The following is a 23,231-nucleotide window of genomic DNA, read 5'->3' on the forward strand; positions in this document are numbered from 1 at the left end:
AATTGTTTGGTATTTATGATGACTGAGGCTGAGATTAAGCTTGGGAGAGCCACTCTTATCTCACCTCAATCTTGGGTTCTTTTCCCTCCTATTAAACTCCAGACCAGCTGATTTCTCGAAGATTTATTGTAAAAGTTCAAAACAAAGAAATAAAACATAAATGCATTTAGAGAAATTGACCAGCTGAATGCTTCTTGTGGATCTCTTGGGACCTCCAGTCAAGAGGTGCTTCTCTTAGCTTAGCCCATGATAGAGTCACCTAGGCTTTGTTCCCTTATTCTCCAAGAAAACTTTTCCCGCTCGCCATGAGGTTTCCAAAACCTTTGAAGTTTCATCCTAGCACCTCTGCATAGTTTCCTGTCCTCCCTCCAGGAGATCAAAAGGCAAAGATGCTTTTCACAGTCATATGTGACTTCCCTTTACTGTAGCGATAGCATCTTCCATGACACGCCCCCTTTTGGAGAGGAAATCTGTAGTCTAATGGCTACATATTTCATCTATCCATATAGAAAAGATTACATGTGTTACTTCCACATCAGTCATCCCTAACTAATACAGAGATCTGCTAACTACAATTCCTTTCATGCATAACATAGTCCTTATGATAGCATAACAATACAGAATGAAAAAAATACAGAATGAAGAAAATCATGTTAATTCAGAACAGAATTTCAGACTAATACATACTTTCAGACTAATAAGCAATGCAATACTCTTGAGCATTTAGCACAAGTACTCAAGCACTCTTTACAGGTTGCAGTGGCTGAGAGCATCAGCTACTACGTTCTCAGAGCCTTTGATATGAGAAATTTCAAAGTGGAAATCTTGAAGGCCTAGAGCCCACCGCATGATTCTTGCATTGTTACCTTTCATCCTATCTAGGAATACTAGAGGATTGTGATCACACTGGACAAAAAACTTTGTGCCCATCAAATAAGGCTTGAGCTTGTTGAGACACCATACTAGTGCTAAGCATTCTTTCTCCACCGTGCTATAATTGCATTCACGAGGAAGAAGTTTTCTACTCAAGTACACTACGGGGTGTTCTTATTGTTGGAGACTGTTGCTTGATAGACGAGCTCCCACTCAGCCTCAATATATTTCTGCCTCTTAGAGGTAGAAATATTCTTTCAAATCAAGACTAGAAAAAGTAAGATTGTCTCTTAGCTGACGGTGGATTCTGTAACGAGATCGGATTTGATTGTTGGTCTTGATTGTTGGTCTCTATCAAACCATCTGCTGACCTTTGGACTTTTGTTATTCCTAGCATCAGCATTATTACTAAGAGTGTTTACCATTAAATTTATTAGACTTTCAAAGGGGGAAATTCCCTCTTCTGGTACCTTTGCATTGATTATCAGGTTTTAAGTTTTACTACTGATGCTGACTCCAACATAGTGGCTCTCTCCAAACACGGGGACCCTCTTATCTTAAGTAAAAGGTTTAAACGTTGTCACTATATCGTTCCCATGTAATTTGTTAAATTTCAAACTAAACACAAGAGGAAGATGGTCACTCAGATCATCATCAATAGTAAAAAATTTCTAAACCACAGGTAAGGGGAAATCAAAACACAGTCGATTACACTTCTACCACACGCAGATACAAATGTGTAATCACTAGCATTTTTTAAATGTCGCAATCCGTTTAACCAAAACTTATTAAACTGGATTGCAGACTTAATTAGCAAAGTGCCAGCATAATTTAAAATTGAATCTTTAGATTCACGTTGGGATGGGGATAATGAAAGTTGGATGACCTCATCTTCCGGGCCCTCATTACATAAAAAGGAGCTTAAATTAGAGCCTACCCTAGCATTAAAATCTCCTGCCAGAATGATTTCTGTGGCCGGGTATTTACACTATATACATAGATAAATCGCTCCAGACCTTGGATAGGGTTGAATAGTCCAGCCCTGAGAGCATATAAATCTTGACTACTATCAGCTTTAATGCCCCTACACTCACCAAAGTGGGCAACTCTGAACGGCTTCTGATACTACTTTGGTAGACACCAAGGTGGCTAAGCCACCAGAGGAGCGATCCGAATATTTGGATTTTACAGCTGGAAGGCAATATGCAGAGAACCCATCCAAGATAACATCTGAATTGGCCCAGGTTTCTTGCAGAAGTGTTACAGTGAAATTTTTTTTAAGTAACTGCAGAAACAAGTGTTAGTAATGTATTGTCAAAGACTTTCACAGCCGGATTAAACTGGTTGTGGTGGGTTTTCCGGGCTGTGTGGCCGTGGTCTGGTGTAAAGGAGGCCGGATGTCAAGGAGGCCGGAGCTGCGCTGCACCTCTTGTGTGGAAGAGAGGTTTCCTGCCAGGCCTGTTCTTCCCACTTTCACGACAAGGGGCAGCGGGCCCTGAATGACCTGGGGTCGAACCTCCCTTCAGTTGCCTAGAACCAGTCATTTGAAACGCATCTTTGTCTTTAAAATGCACATTTGCCATCTGTCCCTTGTTTATTTCATTCATACCCTGCCCTTCTCTTTAAGGGGGGGGGCCTCAAAGCATCTGAGGAGGATTTCGAACCTGTGGTTTCCCAAATCTTCACCTGACCCTTGAGCCACTGTGCTACCACGGCTGCGCTACCTGCCCCCTTTAATGACATTAACAGATCCCACTCCAAATTGCCAGTTGATGTTTGCAGATACCCATTGAGTACTACCTGCTTTTCAGTTGCCTTAAAACTGTACCATCCTCCTGGCCTGCTAATGCCTAGATGTTGGTTGTTTCTGTTTTTCCTGTGCAAATGCATCTTTGAAGAGAAATAAAAATAGAATGTGAGGGGGGAGTCTGGCTTAGGGTTAATTGAATTAATTGAATTAGTCTCATTAATTGTTCCTTCTGCTCTATGCTTGGGTGCTTAATTATAGTCCCTTCACTTCAGGAAAACAAGCTGTGAATCATAAGCTTATCTGGTTGTGGGTGTGTTGTGAGAATAAGGGAATCCAGTGTGATGGCAGAGAATGCAGCTGAACCCCTTTTAAGGCTTTGGATGAGTTTAGAATTGTTGTCCTGTTTGGCTTATGAGGTTTGGCTTTGGATTATTTTAGTGCTTCCGAGTATCTCTGTGTTTCCTCTGCCAGCCCTTTCTCCAGTTAACAGGGAGGAATTCTCATTTTGCTAAACTTTTCTTTTTATGCCTCATAGCAGAGAAGCATAGTAAGTTGGTATTTCTTTTTTGAACACAACCTTTTTTAAAAAGTTTTGGTGAAATATTGGTGGAAATGTGTAAATAAATTAGTGTGTGCCTCTAATTAAGAAGGCGAAGTGCAGTACTAAACAGAGGCCAGAGGGCTTAGACGAGGTAGTAACTCTGTTTAGGATTGCACGATAATTTGTGGAGTGCTGAGCACTTTTTCAAAGATGTGATCAAGATAGCTGATGAAAAGTTTCCCTTCTTTGTCCTCTATCTGCCTGATCTTAATGTATGAAATTGAATGCTTCCTCTCAGTTGTTTGGGTCTGCTTTTTCTTCCAGTATATGAGTAATGTGGACTCCTGGTGCAAGGCCTGTGGTGAGGTAGAGCTTCCCTCTGAACTGCAGGATTTGGAAGATGCAATCCATCATCACCAAGGCATATATGAACATATCACCCTGGCATATTCTGAGGTAGGCAACCTTTCCCCCCATTTTTAATATCTGGCTCCTTACACTGAGAATCAATGGCTACTTCACATGTTTAGAGGTACACCTGAAATTCAAATGTGACTAACATATGTTTGCCTACAGGAACATTCCTTGGAGAGCTGCTATTGTGTGCCATTCCCTGTTGCACATGCAATTATTGGCAAAGCCAAGTGTTCCTCTGCTCCTGTGTGATATGGTAGTATGGCCATCAATGATCCTGTACTGTTTCACAAGCCAAAGAAATTCCCAAATACCATTGAATAAAAAGAAATATGCTAGTTATGGGTATTTAACGACAGAGTGAGTTTTTTAAAAAAAGAGGTGGTCCTTTGCTTCACAATTTGGGGGGGGTGGGGGCTGTAAGAAGGATATCAATCAACATCTGTCAGCTACGATCACTGCCAGCAGTACACAACCTACAAAATTCCCTCATTCGGTTGAGGTAATAAGTTCACTCAGTCTTTACCCAACTTTGCCTTCTAAGGGATTTTTCAGGTGATGTAAGCCCTTGGCACACCTAGCCACTTTGCTTGCTGTACTGTTCTTTCTCCTGTTCCTGTCTCATTCACACCTGACCATTTCCCTCCCCTTCTGTCTCCCCACTCCAACAATGCTCTGCCTCTTTCTAAATTGTGAAAACAATTGCTGTACCAGCTTCCCTGCCCTCAAGTAGTTGTTCAGCTGCGCTGATCTCCTCAAGAGGACTCAACGCAGGTATCAGCGCTCAAGCAGTCTTGATGAAAATTCAGGCCCTTTCCTGTGGCAGTGTTAAGTTTGTGTCTGGGTTGACAGAACTGCCATATTGGGGGGGGGGGTTTACTGGCTGTCTGCTCATCAACTCTATGCCACTAATTTACCACCAAATTTGTTCCAAGTCCTTGGGCTTATTGAATAGGAGACACCAATTAGATATGTCATATGGCCCCTGATAATTATTAGAAAATCATAGAGTTAAAAGTGGCCATAGAGGCCATCTAGTCAACCCTCCTGCTCTGGAGCATCCCAGACAAGTGTTTGTCCAGCTGCTGCTTAAAAACTACCAGGGAGGGGGAACTCTCCACCTCCCTAGGCAGTCCATTCCACTGTTGCACAAAACTTTTAAAAGTTTTCCTAATATCCATTCGGAGTCTTTCTGCCTGTAATTTCACCCCTTATTGTGAGTCTTACTCTCTGATGCCACCTGGAACAGTTCCCTGCCCTCCTCTAAATGACAGCTCTTCAAATGCTGCAAGAGAGCAATCATATCCCCCCTCAATCTCCTCTTCTCCAGACTAAACATTCCCAAATGCCTCCTCAGCCTTTCCTCCTGGGGCTTGGTCATCCTTGTTGCTCTCCTCTCCATTCTGTCCACATCCTGTTTGAAGTGAAGCCTCCAGAACCATGCTCAGGACTCCAGGTGAGGCTTGGCTAATGCAGCATACAGCAGAACTATGACATCTTGACATCTTGTGATTTGGATATCATGCCTCTGTTGATACACCCCAAGACTGCATTAGCTTTGTTTGTTGCTTTATCACACTTGCTGCTCATATTTAATTTACTGTCCACCCATACCACAAGATCTTGTTCACACACGCTGCTGCTCAGTAGAGTATCCCCCATCTAGTGTGTGTATTCCTCTTTTTTGTTATCCAGATGTAGAACTTGGCACTTATTTTTGCTGAATTGCATCTTGTTCACATCTGCCCACTTTTCCAGTGTGTTCAGATCTCATTGAATTTAATATCTTCTGGTGTGTGCGCTGTTCCTCCCACACTTTGAGTGCAGTTCTCCAACCAGTTCCCTATCCTCCTAACTATCCTAAAATGCAGTCCTGTCTTCCAGTTTACCAATCCAAGCATCATGGGGAATCCTATCAAAGGCTTTACCTAAACCTAGGTAAACTTCGGTATGTACTGGAGTATAAGCCAAATATAAGCTGAGGCACCTAATTTTACCACAAAAAACTGGGAAAACTTATTAACTCAAGTATAAGCCTAGGGCGGGAAATGCAGCAGCTACTGGTAAATTTCAAAAATAAAAATAGATACCAACAAAATTACATTAATTGAGGCATCAGTAGGATAAATGTTTTTGAATATTTATTTCAAAGAAAAACAGTAAACTAGCTCTGTAAGTGGAAAAGAGGGTCAACAAGAACAATATGGTCTCAACAATACCTTTAAAAGTACAAAAACCTTAACTCAATCAGCAACCAAGCTAAAACACAAGAGTTAAAATGCTTCAAAACTGGATTCCTCCTCATCATCTGTAGGTCCAAATGTAACCCAACTTAGATTGTAAGAGGGATATTATCAGAAATGGAAAAGGAGTTCAAATCTTTGATCCTCACCAAAAAAATTAAGGATTTAATCCAACAGTCCCAACACAAGATTGTATCCTCGCCCAACAAATCTCCACGCAGGTTGGAATTCTGCTCTAGGAGTATGGCCATAAAACACTCACTGCGGGAAATTTACAAAAACTATAAAAGCCAAAAATGGGATAGCCTGCCCACATCTTACTTTACGTTAAAAACTCAATTAGCATTGCAACTACGGACTAATCAACAAGAGGCAATTGATCGTTGCTGGAATTCCTTGATTCAATCAGTACAGGACAACGACTCTAGAAGATTCTGGAAAATAGTCACTGGTGGGCTTAGAGATAGCAGCATCCTTCCTTCTAGTATCTCAAGATCACAATGGTATGAGTTTTTTTTGGAAACAATGGGGGAGTGCCAGAATTCTCATTCCACCCTGGTTCATGTTCTACCTTCTGACAACCCCTGGCCTCCCGTGTCCTCTCTTGAGATTGGGAAACTTATAAGCCAACTTAAACGAGGTAAAGCTGCTGGTCCTGACACTCTTCTTCCAGAGTTGTTTATAGTATTTAGGGAATGGTGGTCCCTTATATTGGCACACTTGTTTAACATGGTTAACCAAACAGGCATAATTCCCACTGTGTGGAGCTACTCAATTATCATCCCTGTCTATAAGAAGGGTGACCCTAACAGTCCATCTAATTATAGACCAATCAGTCTTCTCTCGGTCTTGGGAAAACTTTATGCCAAATACCTCCTTGGGAAATTAACTGATTGGATTGTTGATAAAAATGTCATAGGGAAGGAACAAATTGGATTCCAAAGGGGTAAGTCAACCCTCGACCACTGCCTGGTGTTAAGTTGCTTGATAACCAAATATAAGAGGAAAAAGAGCCCCTTGTATGCAGCCTTTATTGATCTCCGGGGCGCATTTGATTCTGTTAATAGAGAGATTCTCTGGAAGAAACTCAGCAGCCAAGGTGTAGAGCCAAGGTTGCTTGAATTAATTAAGATCCTGCACACAAACACCTATTGCCACGTGAGATGTAACATGGAGGGATTGTTAACCCCAAAAATTCAAGTTACTAAAGGGGTGAAACAAGGTTGCGTATTGGCTCCTACACTCTTTAAACTCTTTATTAACGATCTAGCTTCCACACTAAGTGAGGCCCAAGTACATAGTCCAACTCTGGGCTCAACTTCCATACCCCTGCTTCTGTTTGCTGATGATGCAGTTGTACTTTCGCGCTCACGAGTCGGACTAAGGAGAGCTTTAGAGTGTTGTATAGAATACTGCACACTCAACGATTTGCAACTTAACTTAGATAAATCCAAAATCGTGGTATTTACCCATAAATGGAAAGCCACCAATTGGCGGATAGGCCACAGTAGTTTCGAGCAGGGCCTCCTGGACACTACATAGGAATCGGGCCATCTCCGCCGCTAAATTAAGTGCCTCAGCCATTATACGCTTCCTCTATGGGAAAGGCCGAGGATACATCCCTGCAGCGTTGAGAGCATTTAATGCCAAAGTGAGTCAACAAATCCTTTATGGGATCCCCATCTGGATAGGGGAATGGAGCAGAGAGGTTGAAAGGGTCCAGTCATACTTTCTGTATAAAATCCTTGGCTTGCCCCATTCTATTCCCTATGCGGCCCTGTGCTTAGAAACAGGCCAGCATTGGCTGGAAACTCTGGCCTGGTGCCGTACATTCAAGTTTTGGGCCAGGATTTGTTTTAATCGAGATGAAGTGGACTATACATCCCAGGGACGCTCCATCCTCCACACAACCCAGTGGTGGGTTAAAATCGAAGCCAAACTTAATGAGTTGGGCATTTCCTTGGAGGACCTGCTAATGTTAACAGAGCAGGAGGTCTATGGGGCTATCAAGAAGAGACTTTTTGACAGAGAGTTTCAACAGATGCTAGAGGAAGCTAATAAAACCTGTTCCCCGATCTCTCTGGGAATACCTGTGGATAGATTAATTGTAGCCCAGTACCTTTATCTCCTGGTTGAGGCCCGGTGGCGTAGAGCAATCACCATAGCTAGGTGTAATGCCCTGCCTTCTTCCTTTAGCCTTGGACGCCACCTTGGAATCCCACATAAAGAAAGGAAATGCCCGTGTGGCATGGGTTCTGTGGAAACAGTACCTCATATGCTGTTGAATTGTCCTTTTTATGAGATAGGTAGGAAGAAACACATAATCCCCTTCCTGCATGGAAGTGAAGGCATTACAGATAAACAGAAGGTTATATATCTTTTAAACAGCCACAACTACGAGCTGTTGGAAGCGGTGGCTAAATTTTTAAATGGTGTTATTTTAACTCATCAGAAATTGTAAAGTTGTAAGGGCTGTTATTATCTTGCTAAGTTAATCTTAAACAATTTATATGCCATTAAAGGTATTCGAAATCGAATCGAAGTATTTGAAGTTTTGATCCCACCTTTCACCAGACTTACAACAAAAGAAACTTTAAATCTGTTTTCTGTTTCATAAGCAATAGTGTGCAATATAACAATGAAATATGGCGAACCAATACAAAAACAATAATCAACATATAATAGTTCTGGCCTGCTATGCAAAACAGACTAGCAGGGTCTCAGTCCTTTACAGTTCTCTCTAGCTGTGTCCTGTGGCGCTGTTGATGGACTTGCAGCTTTGCTGTTCTTTGCTGAGCCCTCTCTTCTTATTTTCAAGCCTTCAAGGGTAGCCCTGAAATATGCAAATACAGTTCATAACAACTGAACTCTGACCTCTTAACAATTCTGAGGAAATGGAGCCTTTTCTTCCTTATATGGAAAATCTGAGCTCTTTAGCTCCCCCAACGGACCCTGGGTTACACAAACAGAGCTTCAGCTAAAACTGGTGTGAGGCACAGTCTAGGGCAGATATAGTTGTATATAAATCCCGTATATACTCGAGTATAAGACCTGAATATAAGCCAAGGGGGGGCTTTTTCAGCATAAAAATGTGCTTAAAAAGTCAGCTTATACACGAGTATATACGATACTTTGACAGCATTCCCTTGATACAGTAAGCACATCACTAGATTAAAGAAGGAAATGAGGTTGGTCTGACAAGCCCTGTTGGGGACAAATCCATGGTTTGGGAATGTATTGTGTTGCATGTTCTTTATTTTGGTGAAGAACTAATACTGCTTTTTCATTTTTAAATTAAAACTTTAAGAATGTACATATAGACAAAGAAAGGCCAAACAGTAACCCCCCATAAACACGCATAACCAACAAAACACTTTTAAAAGGCTGTACCAAATAGAAATACACTTGAAGATGTACTAGTTGCTCTCTATTTACAGATATAAAATTAATTCTTAGTTATTTTTAGGGGTAAGGTTCATCCCTTTATTGATGTACTTGTTTTTCTACTTCTTGAACCATAAACCGTCAGTTCATTTTTTTCTGTTTTATTCAAAAAGTTCATCAAATATTTCAAATTTCAAATATTTCAAATCAAATTTCAATGAATTTAGGGAAGTTCTCCCCTGAGCCGGAGGACATCTTGTGGGTGTTTCCTATTCCCAATCGTGGAGGCAGGAAATGATTTGAAACTTCCTCTTCCCATTGGAGTGGGAACGCCCACTTTGCTCAGTCCTTTTCCTTCTCAAGGGCAGAAGCCGTTAGCTAGAGTGCCTGTGCTTCTGTTCTTCTATTTCTGGACATTTTACCTTTCTCTTCTTACTTCTACTTGCTGTCTTTGACTTCTTTCAATCACTGCCCGCCTCCTCTTCCCTCCTATTGTCTCTGCCCTCCCCGTTCTCAATCTCCCACTGGGATTTCCATCTATTTCCATCTATCCAAGGGGGGAGAAGCAGGGGATCTATGTCCCTTTGGCATTGATATTTGGCATTGATATTCCTGGGTGCAATAAGTCCTGGCCAAGACTGCTCTAAAGAGGAAGCATTTAAGCCCCCCACCCCCACCCCCCCAGGGAAGTATCTCCAAAAGAGACTTACACACCAGAGAAGAGGGGGAACTTTTCTGTGATGAATAAGAGGGAGAAACAGATGACTCCCAGGTTCCTGAAGAAGAGGCACATTTTTTCAAGTCAGAGGATTTTCAATACCTCTTATCAAAGTGCCTGGCTGCCCTACACATTCAGGGCCATTATGAGGGAGAGAAACCTGATGACCCAGATACCATTTTCAAAGCCACTGATGATAAGGAATTTTTTCTCCACAGCAAGGTCAAGAAAAATGTTTTTCCCTTTCCCAACTTTTTAAGGAATAAGCTGAGGGCTGAGTAGAAGAAACCTCTAGCCAACAGGCACATTCCCAATTCTGGCAAGAAGTTATCTGCCTCACCCTCTTTGTTGATGAGTTTTTACAGGTTCCTCTAGTTGATTCTCTGATTGGTGCTGTCCAAGTCTCTGAGGACAGGGGCAGTCACCTAAAAGACAGCTTGGACCGATAAGCTGACCATGCCTTCAGAAGGGCTCACAAGGCCTTGGCTATGGCCATTAAGGAGGTCTCCACCACATCCATGATTAGCAGAACTTCCATTGCCTGGGCCGAGAAGATTCTACAGCTTCTTCCAGAGGGAGATAGTCACCTTCGTGAGGGTACCACTCACCTCCTCAACAGATGCCACTTTAGACATTCTCATTCTTGCTGCTAGAGCCATGGCATCTAACACTATCACTCGTCAACTTCTCTGACTTAGAGCCTGGGAAGCGGACTGATACGCCAAGACTGTGGTCTTCGCCTACCTGTTCCAAGGAGGAAAGCTGTTCTGAAAAGCCCTTGATCGCATACTTGTCAAGACCAAGGACAAGTCCAAAGCAATGCCCAAAAACCTTTGTCATGGGAACAGAAGACCTTTCCCCCCCCCACAGATTCACTCCCCAGATTCCACCAGAACAACAGTTTTATTAGTAGCCTTAGGCCTTGCATGTGTGTACATAAAACATACAAAAAATCCAAAAACACACTAAAACCATACATAACCGAAATCAGCAATACAAAGCTTAACCAAATCCAGAATATAAATGTTAAAATCACTTATCCTATATAACAGGCATATCTATAATTTAGCTAATACAATAACCTGGGAAACAAATAAAGCATATATACGAGAAAAATTAATTGCAATAGCTGCCAAACAAAAGAAAGATAAGAGGAAAAAGAAACAGAATATTTTAAACGGAATGAATTTACTAGAAGATGAGCACAAAAGAAATGAATAAGAAAACAGAGAACATTGAAAACATTGAGACAACAATTATCCCCCTACAAGAAATGATGAATGACTTTTACATAAAGGGAAACTATATTCCAATGTGGGAAGAGGCACATCTGACTTTAATATACAAAAAAGGACATGATCCAGAATTACAGCAATCATATATGCCAATATCATATAGACCAAACACAAAAACGAAAGCCACGACTATTCCATCTGGCAACACTAAACATTGGAACACTAACCGGCTGAATGCGCGAACTGGCCACCATGCTCAAAAACCGTAGAGTAGACATTGCATGTCTACAAGAAACTAAATGGAAAGGCCAAAAAGCCAGAGAAATCGGTGATAGGTATAAACTGTACTATTATGTCCTCAGCACCCAAAGAAATGGTGTTGCCATTGCCATCAGTGAGCGACTCTATGAAAAAGTCAGTGAAGTAAATCGACTAAGCAACAGGATAACATCAATCAAAATCACATCGGACAATAACTGTGCATATAGTCACATGTTATGCACCACAAACCGGGTGCACGGACGCTGACAAGGACTGAATTTCTGGAACAGCTTAGACCAGTTCCTACAGTCCATCTCCCCAAGTGAACACATCATCCTTGGAAGAGATTTAAACGGCCATGTGGGACAACACAGGGATGGTTATGAACAATGCCACAGAGGACACGGACTTGGCACCTGAAATGCCGAAGGGTACCAAATACTGGACTGCATAGAAGTCCACAATTTGGCCATTGCAAACACATATTTTAAAAAACAACCATTACATTTGACCACATACACCAGTGGCAGCCACAAAACCCAAGTCGACTATTGGATGATTCGACGAGAAGACTTAAAACTGACCAAAAACACCAAGGTCATCCTCTATGGAACAACATCGACCTCTTGTACTGGACATTCAAATGGACTGCCTGAAAAAAGTGTGCAAACCTAAAACAGTGCCAGAGGAAGTCTGGCACCTCTGTCTTCAAAAATGTGCAGCCTGCTTACACACTCAGAAATTCCCCATTGTCTACAATGGAGCCAAGGCACTTCAGAGCAGAGATCTTGGGCAGTTTCCCAGGGTGCCTATCAGGGGTGCATTTTTAAAACTAGTGACACCACAATTTCAGGGTATCATCCGGAGACTGTCCTGATGATACCATCCAAATTTGGTGAAGTTAGGTTAATTGGGGACAACGTTATGGCCCCCCAAGGGATAGTCCCATCTCCTGTTAGCTCCCATTGGAAACAATGGGGGATGGGGCACCCCCTTTGGGGGTCCATAACTTTGGCCCCCCTGAACCAAACCTCACCAAACTTGGGTGGTATCATCAGGACAGTCACCGGATGATATCGTGAAATTTCGGTGCCACTAAAAATGCTCCCCCTGCAGGCCGAAATGCAAAAAATACCCAAAAAATCTCTGACCTGAATTTTTCAGGTATACTCAAATATTCGGGTATATCCAAATATGTTGTTTGTCTTATTCGGGCAAACAGATAATTTTATGCCCGAATAAATTCGAATCCGAATATTACCGAATTTCTACGGCATAGGTGTCAAACTCGCAGCCCTCCAGATGTTAAGAACTACAGTTCCCATCATCTGCCAGCATGCTGGCAGGGGATGATGGGAACTGTAGTCCATAACAACTGGAGGGCTGCGAGTTTGACACCTGTGTTCTAGGACCGTGATGGCGAACCCTTGGCACGGGTGCCCGAGGTGGCATGCGGAGCCCTCTCTGTGGGCACACAAGCGGCCATCTCCCCCTCCCCCTTCCCCCTCTCCTCGCAGAGAAGGGAAGCGGCAGACTCAGCCCCTTCCCTTCCCTGCGAGGAGGCAGCTGGGAGTCCGGCCGCGAAGAGTGCGGCCATGGTGTTGGGGTGGCGGCGGCTGCTGCTGCTGCTGCTACAGGAGTTCCTGTTGAGCGGGTGGCCGGCCGGCTGAGGAAGGCAGGAAGGCGCGCAAGGCACTGGGAGGGCAGGCTCTGCGGGTCGTGCAGGCGAGGAGATGCCCCTGAAAAGGGGAAAAACTGGCTGGAGAAAGTCTCGCAAAAGTCTTCTCTGCTTTCTGTTTCTTGGACGGCGTTTCTGGCCTGGGGAAGGCGGCTTTTTCATGTTACATTTGGGACAGAGGTGGCTGGCAGCATGTTCCGTGGCAACGCAGTGGCCCAAAAACATGCTTGAAAAACATGGATCCTCCTGGATTCTTGTGATTTTTTCCCTTGGTCACCCCAAAATGACCCCCACATCACAGCTCAAGCCCATTGACATGGGGGGCTGTACCTGGAACTCCAGAGGTGGGCCCTTCCCTTCCCTGTGAGGAGGCAGGGAGGCAGCCAGTCTCCTTGCAGGGAAGGGAAGCAAGGTGCCTGGTGGGGGGGGGGGTTTATTGGGTTTTGAAAAGCGAAAGTTTTACTTCCTTCTCCCAGCACACACACACCCTTTCCCAGCCAGCCCCCAGTGTGATAATAATTTCATTATTTCAGGGAGATTATTAGCATTAAACCTAAAACCTAGTTTTGGGGAAGCAGTGTAGGTAACCCTTCTAAGTGCTGTTAAAAACCCCACTGATTTTCATGGGAAGAACTACAGTGCTATCCTTTACCTACTTACCAGGGAGTAAAAGGATTCAGGATTTCGCTGGCAATGGGTCTTTAGCTTGCTGGACAAGGTAAAACCCTCCTAGGGAATCATGTATTGACCCACATTACGAAACCCCAGGTTGCATGGTTGCTTCAAAGCAAAGCCATTGACTACCATCACGCTTACTCCTGAGTAAGCTAACCGTTTTTTCTAAACTAAACCCTCAGTATTCAGGTTAAATTGCCGTGCTGGCACTTTATGATAAGTGGGTTGCAATTTGGGCACTTGGTCTCGAAAAGGTTTCCCATCACTGTTCTAGAGTATTGACCAAACCTAATGGAAACAGAAACAGAACGAGTAAAAACATGCATGATAAATGTTGGCGTGTCTTTGGATCTGAGGGATGGGAAGTCTGGCTTGTGTGATTTTACTGTGTGAAACTACTCCTTTGCTGTTTCCTGACTGCTTATTTCTCTTGGTTTGCCTACTGAAGGCCACATGGTTTGCCTACTGAAGTCACGTCACTCTGCCGGGACCTTCCAGCCACACTTGATACAGTAAGGGAACTCAAGGCTCCTTCATCGTCTTCAGGTCCAAGTTTGGACCAGTTTTCCCTGCTCTGCGAGTCTGATGATGACAGGGTCCTGGCTGCTGTTAGACCTACTACCTGTCCTCTGGATCCGTGCCCCTCCTGGCTGATAAAAGCTTGCCAGGAGGAGTTACGACCCCACCTGTTAAATATAGTCAACAGCTCCCTTGAGCAAGGAGTGTTTCCAGGTGGGTTGAAGGAGGCAGTGGTCTGCCCACTCTTGAAAAGACCATCTTTAGATCCTAGTGATCTGGCCAATTACTGCCCCGCCTCGAATCTTTCGTTTCTGGGGAAGGTAATTGAGAAAGTGATGTTGGAGCAGCTTCAGGGTTTCCTGGAGGACGCATCGGTACTCGATCCCTTCCAGTCCGGCTTCCATGCTGAGCATGGGACGGAGACCGTCCTCGTCGCCATCACAGATATACTCTGCATGCAGCTAGACCAAGGCAGATCGGCGCTGCTAGTGTTACTTGATCTCACAGCAGCGTTTGATATGGTCGATCATTACCTTTTGATCCACCGCCTGGCCGCCTCTGGGGTGCGGGGCATTGTCCTTCAGTGGATTGCTTCGTTTCTCCAGGGTCGGGGTCAGCAGGTCTGGTGCAGGGATAAGGCCTCCCATAGGGCCCCGCTTACTTTCGGTGTCCCTCAAAGGCCCTCCTTTCCCCGCTCTTATTTAACATCTACATGCGACCCCTTGCTCAGCTGGTGCGGAGTTTTGGGCTGGTCTGTCACCAATATGCGAATGACACCCAGCTCATTCTGTTGATGGGGGGCCGGGGCGGCCTCTGCCCCTGCAGCTCTGCAGCATTGTCTGGAGTTGGTTGAGGCAGAGCAGGTTAAAGCTTAATCCAACGAAGACGGAAGTCCTTTGACTGGGCCGGGGGGAGAGACCGAGGGATTTTCAGCCGCCTGTTTTGGAAGGGGTTGCGTTGGCCCCAACGTCTCTGTCTCGCAGCCTGGGGGTCCGCCTGGACTCTTCACTATCGATGGAGGGCCAGGTGGCCCATGTTACCCAAGTTGCGTTTTTCATCTTCGCCAGGCCCGGCGGCTGGCTCCCTATCTCTCCCAGTCCGACCTGGCCACTGTGATCCCTGCGGCGGCCACCTCGAGGTTGGATTACTGTAACTTGCTCTACGCGGGCCTTCCCTTGCGACTGATCTGGAAGTTGAAGCTGGTACAGAATGCGGCAGCTCGGCTTTTGATGGGTGGTGGTTATTTAGATCATATCACCCCCATGCTGCGCCGCCTGCACTGGCTACCAGTGGAGTTCCGGATCATTTTCAAGGTGTTGGTATTGACCTTTAAGGCCCTACGCGGCATGGGGCCCTCATACCTGCAGGACCGCATCACCCCTTATGTCCCGCATAGGCCGCTACGTTCGACAGTGGCGGAACTGCTGGAAACCCCTAGCCCTGCGACGATGCGGTTGGCCTCGACTCAGGCCAGGACCTTTACGTCTGGCCCCTGCCTGATGGAATGCTCTCCCTCTAGCTGTCCGGGCCCTGCGGGACCTTGATGAGTTCCGCAGTGCCTGTAAGACGGAGCTGTCCCATTGGGCCTTTGGCGGGGCTGGCCGCTGGTCTACCGCCCCCCACTGAGGCTGCCAGTTTTCCATCTTAGCAGGGCCTTGATTCCATCTTGGGCCCTGCCTTTCCCCTCCCGGCCTTTCAATTGGGTGCCTGTCTTTAAATTTGCTTGCGCTTAACTTTGTTATTTAAATTTGAAGTAACTGCTGCTGTTGGAAATTTGTTTTAATGGGGTTAAGTTTTAGTTATGTATTTTATGTGCTGTTATTGGAAACAGCTGTATTGTGAGCCTTTGAGCCCTTTGGGAGTGAGGCAGCCTATAAATCTTATAATAATAATAATAATAATAATAATAATAATAATAATAATAATAATAATAATAATAATAATTCAGACTGAGCACAGCTGTGGGATACTTGTATGGTGGGCAGGGGAAGTGGGCATGCTTAGCTTTGATATAGCAGCATTCTGGCTGGGGCCAACCAGAAGCGTTTCCGAACTGTACTGGCCTATTCTTACCTGCAATAAAGAAATCATTGTTCTCCGGCAACTGTTTCTTTTTGACTGGTTTAAGGAAGTTCTGACAATAAAATGGATACAAAACTTCAATGAAGAGATTACTTTTCAACAATGGGAATCTTGGACTAAAGACATTAGACTTACTGCAAGTGAGACGCTGAAGGAGAATTGGTATAAAATGTTTTCCAGATGGCATATTACCCCTGAAGTAATTAAGAAAATGACCAAAAAAAATTTATGATCTCTGCTGGAGATGTTATAAAAAGGTCGGGACTTTTTTTCACATGTGGCAAACTTGCAACAAAATCAAGAAGCTTGGGATAAAAATACATAAGATAATGCAACAGATAATTAAATTTAAATTTCCCCTTACAGCAAAAACAATATTATTGGGCATGTTACTGGAAAAGCTTCCTGAGAAACTGGACTGGCATTTATTAACTGCAGCAAGTGTAACAATTGCAACTAGTTGGAAATCTGATAAAGGTATTTCAGTCGAATGTTGTTAAAATAAAATCGGAGAATTTGCTATTATGGCTAAAAACTGATTTTGTAAATTGACATTCGAAACATTAATTCGATGAGAAATTGGGTCTTTACTTTTTATTTGAATTTGATCAGACTATGTAAAAACATAACTTGAGGACTGAAAATGTATTATGACTATGATATAATAACTGGACTTATTAAAATGTTTTGGAGTTGGATAAACAACAGGATTCTAAAATGTTAGAACCGTCTCTTTATAACTTGAAAATGTCATACTGGGATCTACAATGTAATGTGTATTTAATATAATTGTGGGTAGATACTTCTGTTCTTTATTCTTAACTGTTTTCTGGTATTTTCTTGTCTCTTTTTGTTTCTGGTATTTTCTGTTCTGTTTAATATACTTTGAAAAATTTATTTAAAAAATGGTGCAGCTCTGTGGATACGGACAGGCACAGCTCGAGACCGAAGAGCTGTCAGTTTAAAGGTTGTCGCTTCTTTCTGTTATCTCAAGCTACCATAAGGGAAAAATCTATGGACATAACCCTGGAAAAATCAGCTAAATCTGAGATCATGAAAAATATGTTGTTCAATTAACAAATAAATTGAAGACACTTAAAAAAAAGGTGGAGGAGAGATTTAATAAAATGGAAGAGCTGGAGTGTTGCTGGAACTTTCCACTCTCATGCGGCTTCCAGTACAATGTCAAGAAGTAGAAGCTGACACAGTGGTGTTTTTAATGACTTGTTGATCTAGTATTTGTCTTAATACCACCCCCTTTTTACATTAACGATCTGACCTGATGCTGTTCTGATTTTATTGCCAAACCACAGGGAGATGATGCGTGCTATGGCCCTGTCCCGTAAAATAAAACTCAGATAAGGCTGAGACCTCTTCCTTTCCCTGCCATCTGTGGTGGCTGCAGTGTTTTGCCTTGGTGGCTGACAGAAGTATAGCTATGTGGAAGGGATGGGCAACTAGGGGCCCACATGCAGCTGTAGCCTGTACAGCCTTCTGTTTGGACTCTAATATCATCCTGGTTCTAGTAGATTCCCCCCCCCCCCCCATGTTTTGCATCTTGGCCACTTCCAAGCAGCAGTGGCGTAGGAGGTTAAGAGCTCGTGTATCTAATCTGGAGGAACTGGGTTTGATTCCTAGCTCTGCCGCCTGAGCTGTGGAGGCTTATCTGGGGAATTCAGATTAGCCTGTGCACTCCCACACATGCCAGCTGGGCGACCTTGGGCTAGTCACAGCTTCTCGGAGCTCTCTCAGCCCCACCTACCTCCCAGGGTGTTTGTTGTGAGGGGGGAAGGGCAAGGCGATTGTCAGCCCCTTCGAGTCTCCTGCAGGAGAGAAAGGGGGGATATAAATCCAAACTCTTCTTCTTCTTCTTCTTCCTCCCAAACTGAGATGCTTTATGAACCTTGTGACATCTCCTCTCTTCTTGCTGTGTGCACAACAAAACTTTTCCTCTCTTAACCTTTCAAGTGCCACCAGGAATTTAATTCCAAACACTTTCCTTATAACATCTCCCAAATTAATGTGTTAAAACTGTAAAGCATCTTTGTAGGTCTATGCAACCTCGAGTCGAAACCCCTCATAATTTTCTCTAGTACAGGCTTCCGAGTTAACTTAAATTAAAATGTATTGTCGAAGGCTTTCACGGCCGGAATCACTTGGGTGCTGTGTGGTTTCCGGGCTGTATGGCCGTGTTCTAGCAGCATTCTCTCCTGACGTTTCGCCTGCATCTGTGGCTGGCATCTTCAGAGGATCTGATGTTGGGGAGAGAAGCAGAGTGGAGTATATAATCTGTCCAGGGGTGTGTGGGGAGTGTCAGGGTGGAGATTGAGGGAAACCTTGTCTATGAGTAACGAAAGTAGCCAGGTCCAATAGTTGAGGGGGGCATCTGAGATAGAAGTAGCCAGAGAGTAACAACAATGAAGACTATAAGCCTGGGAGGAAGTAACCACTGTAGATGTAAAGGTCGCACTGGTGGGAGCATCTGAATTAGAAGTATCCTGGCCTGTTTCTTTTTGTCTATGGTCATCCTGTGTTTGTGTGGAGCTGGTTTGACACAGTCTTACGACCCTAGTATTTTCCAACACTGTGGCAGCCAAGTTTCAGTTCATTTCCAGAGTTTCTTCCTTCCTGTTAAAATTGTCCATGTAGCTTATGGATTTCAATTGCTTCTCTGTGTGTAGTCTGGCAGTAGTGGCTTTCAGAGTGGTCCAGAATTTCTGTTTTTTTTTCAAATAATATTTCTATGTCCAGGTTTGGTTTATCATGTGTTCTGCTATTGCTGATTTTTCTGGCTGAAATAGTCTGCAGTGCCTTTCGTGTTCTTTGATACGTGTCTGTGCGCTGCGTTTTAATTTTAAATTAAAATGTTATTTTGCTTTTTTTAAAACAAGTACTGGTTACATGAGGCTATAGTTCCTCTTTCTAATGTGAATAGAACTATGTTTGGCAATTACTTTCGGCTGTGGTGACCCCCCCCCCCCTCTACTCTGCCACTTTGTCCTTCAACTAAAGTTTCTGTCATTCTCACATTATCTCATTCTTATTCTGCTGTGACCAAATACGGTTTTGACTCTCTCTTTTTTAGCTTCCAATGTCATCGATGTGGCTTCAACTTTCCTTTCGAACAGTTTAAGGCTGTATGTAACACAGGATAGGATTCTCTCCCAATATCAGGATGTGTGTGGGTGTGTGTAATGTCTGGGTGAAAACCCTTCCACCTTCTTCCCTCCTTTCCCTGTGCTAGCAACTGTAGACACCCTGTTTCCCCGAATATAAGACATCCCCTGAAAATAAGACGTAGTAGATGTTTTGCTGAAGTGCGAAATATAAAGCATTCCCCAAAAGTAAGACTTAGCAAAGTTTTTGTTTGGAAGCATGCCCGTTGACCAGAGCATGCAGCTGGGGAGCGGAAAAATAAGACATCCCCTGAAAATAAAACATAGCACATCTTTGGGAGCAAAAATTAATATAAGACACTATCTTATTTTCGGGGAAACAGGGTAACAGAGGCATCTCTGGCTTTCCAGATGACTTTCCAGCTCTTCTATGACCTTGGTGGTGGACTTTTGCTTTCTTTCACTTTTCCCACTTTCTTTGCCTTACCTGCGAAGGAAAAGGTGGGGGGTGGGTAGTAAGGGGAATATAGCAACAGGGTAGTGGAGGTGTGGGTGAGAACTGGCTTTCCCAGCCAGGTGCTTACTGTTCCTTTCAGTCAAGACTTCTGATGGATGAGATGCAGAGTCTGGGGTTGCAGACCTGGCCCCCTACTGGCTGAAGTGTGAACTTCATACTACTATCAGGTCCCTTCTTTCCTCCTTCAACCATTCTTCTCTCTGTTCCCCCTCCAACTCCCTCTGCTTGAGAATTACCTTTTCCTAAACTTCCCCCCTCTCTTTTCTCTCTCCTGCCAACCAATCATCCTCCCCTCTCTCTTCCCCCCTTCTTCTGCAACTGGCCTCTCCATTAAAGAGACACTCAAACATTTGCTTCCCTGAGCTCCTGGAAGGAAGGGAAGAATGAAGCAGGAAATTGACCAGCAGCTCTTTTTCAGTACAGACCATACTGTCAATTGAGCGACAGTTAAAGAATCGACCCTGGGTCTGCTCACTTATTCACTGCAACAAGCACAATTCAGGAGAGTCTTTGAAACTCCCATCTTCCCTTGAATGATCAGGAAACACTGCCCTGACAGGACCCATGCTTGGGCAACCTCAACTAGCCACCGCCTTCCCCTTGTATCTTGGCATGCATAGAGTAAATATAAGGAGAATTTTAGAATTGAAACACACATAAATGAAAACGAAACACACAACACTTTGAACTGTTACAAGCATCACTCTCGACCTGATCTTTGGGCAGGTGTGCATGTGGCCTTATCCTCAGTGGACTGAGTGCCATGGTCTGACCACTACATCCTTAAGGCATACACATAGTTTGCCCCCCCCCCTCCCCGTCTAGGCGATGGGCAAATTTTGGCCTGCCCATGGAATCTTATGGATCCCATGAGATTCCAGAACCTCTTGCGGGAGGCTCCCCTCCTGGCGACTCGCTCGTTGCGCTGGTAGAGGACTGGTATTCCAGGCTCTCTGAAGCAATCAAGGAGCTCGCCTCGAGACACCCTCTCCGCCCCTGCACCAAATCAGCTCCATAGTATTCAGAGGAACTGAGGAGGATGAAATGGGAGCTGAGACGGCTTGAGAGAGTGTGGCGGCAGGTACGTGACAAGGGGCAAGATGCTCATATAGGATGTTGATGAGATCCTACGAGAAGGCTTTGAAGGAGGCAAATAAGTTTTTCTTCGCCTCCTCCATCGCTACTGCTAGCTCTCGCGTTGCACAATTGTTCACTGTGATTCAGACTCTTATGACCCTACTGACAGGTCCTAAAAATCAATTGGCATTCAGCTGTGAGTCATTTGCAAGCTATTTTTCCCCGCTGGCCACTGATGGTACAATAAGGGAACTAGAAGCTCCTTGGCCGCCACCTTCTGGTTCATGTTTAGATCATTTCTCCCAGCTTGACCCCTCCGAGGTGGACAGATTTCTGGAAGCTGTGAGGTCTACCACTTGTCCTTTTGACCCATGTCCCTCCTGGCTGTTGAAAGCCAGCCGGGAGGAGCTACGGAGCCACCTGTTGAACATCATCAATAGCTCCCTTGAGCAAGGAGTTTTTCCAGGTTGGCTGAAAGAGGTAGTGGTTCGCCCTCCCTTGAAGAGACCAAATTTAGATCTTTTAGATCTGCCCAGTTACCACCAAGTATTGCATCTTGCATTCCTGGGCAAGGTAATTGAGAGAGTGGTGGCTGAGCAGCTACAGAGATTTCTGAATCAACAACACCAACAACTTTTATTGGCATAGCAGTGCATTTTCATAAACAATAGGTTCATTCAGGCCAGACAAAGGAGAAGAAAGAGAAGAGTAACAACAACAGCAACAACAATAAGGAAGGAAGGAAGGAAGGAAGGAAGGAAGGAAGGAAGGAAGGAAGGAAGGAAGGAAGGAAGGAAGGAAGGAAGGAAGGGAGGAAGGGAGGAAGGAAGGAAGGAAGGAAGGAAGGAAGGAAGGAAAGAAGGGAGGAAGTAAGTAGGGAAGGAAGGAAGGACGGACGGACGGACGGACGGACTAGTCAAGTTTACCCTTGGAACTCTGAATTATAAATAAGCCAAGAAACATCGACAAAATCAACATCTGTCAACTTCAATCAATTCAATAAGCCTTTATTGGCATACAGAACATACAATATAAATACAATTAAAATTACTAGATAAAACTTCACTCTGGATCATAAGTTCAGTTTGCAAACCTCAGCCAGAAACTTTGCCACTGCGAGACAACAGTCAAGGTCATTACAGTTTAAGAGCATATTTACTTTACATCTGTCAACTTCAAAAAGCCGCGCTGCTGGGCTCCACAAACTTCCTTCGCCGATACATCACAACATCCTAGGGCCCTGGCTGGGGCTTGATGGTGACGTAGACCAACACCGACAGAGAAATCTGGCTGCCGTGTATTTTGTAGAATAATAATAATAATAATAATAATAATAATAATAATAATAATAATAATAATAATAATAATAATAATAATAATAATGATGATGATGATGATAATGATCTTCAACGGCACTTAAAAACAATTGGCGCTGACAGAATCACCATATGTCAGCTGCAAAAGGCCACCTTACTCGGCTCTGCACGCATTATTCGTCGATACATCACACAGTCCTAGATGCTTGGGAAGTGTCCGACGTGTGATGTAATACAAAATCCAGCATATTGATCTTGTTTGCTGTGTATAACTGTTTTGTAGTAGTAGTAGTAATAATAATAATAATAATAATAATAATAATAATAATAATAATAATAATAATAATAATAATAATAATAAAAAGGAAGGAAGGAAGGAAAGAAAGAAACGTGGCTTCTGAATCAGTGACATCACTGCTAGTATTGTCTAATAAGAAGACATTTTCTGTGAATTGGAAGCATGCTCTTTTTTAGTTAACAATCTTCTGGAGATTCCTGGCCTGAAGGATGTCCAGCTGGCCTCTACAAGGGCCAGGACCTTTTCAGTCCTGGCCCCCACCTGGTGGAACAAGCTCCCTATGGAGTTTAGGGCCTTGCGGGATCTGAATGAGTTCCTCAGGGCCTGCAAGATGGAGCTGTTCTGCCAGGCTTTTCCATCTAGCCTGCTAGGCTGAGCATCCTGGTACTTTTGGCCTCCCGTGGGTCTGTGAGGGAAGCAGCCATTCTTGTTTTATGAGTACTGCTGATGCTTATGGTTACAATTTTTTGGTTGCAGGGGGTAAGTGTGTTATTGTTAGTTTTGTTTTCATTGATTGTACACTGCCCTGAGCCC

The 23,231-nt window shown here is 43.9% G+C and overlaps 1 protein-coding gene across 7 annotated transcripts in view; it reads left to right on the forward strand.

Moving 5' to 3' along the window:
* Positions 1 to 23,231, forward strand: part of TRIO (trio Rho guanine nucleotide exchange factor) — a 312,768-nt gene that overhangs the window by 122,443 nt on the left and 167,094 nt on the right. For all 7 annotated transcript variants that reach the window (XR_007245439.1, XM_048507596.1, XM_048507598.1 and 4 more), the window contains exon 8: positions 3,489 to 3,620. Coding sequence is in view for 6 of the 7 variants with exons in the window: in XM_048507596.1 (XP_048363553.1) it covers positions 3,489 to 3,620 (132 nt within the window). In the remaining variant the exon portion in view is untranslated. The remainder of the gene's footprint in view (positions 1 to 3,488; positions 3,621 to 23,231) is intronic.

The sequence above is a fragment of the Sphaerodactylus townsendi genome, linkage group LG09 (assembly GCF_021028975.2).
Source record: "Sphaerodactylus townsendi isolate TG3544 linkage group LG09, MPM_Stown_v2.3, whole genome shotgun sequence".
Classification (NCBI taxonomy): domain Eukaryota; kingdom Metazoa; phylum Chordata; class Lepidosauria; order Squamata; family Sphaerodactylidae; genus Sphaerodactylus; species Sphaerodactylus townsendi.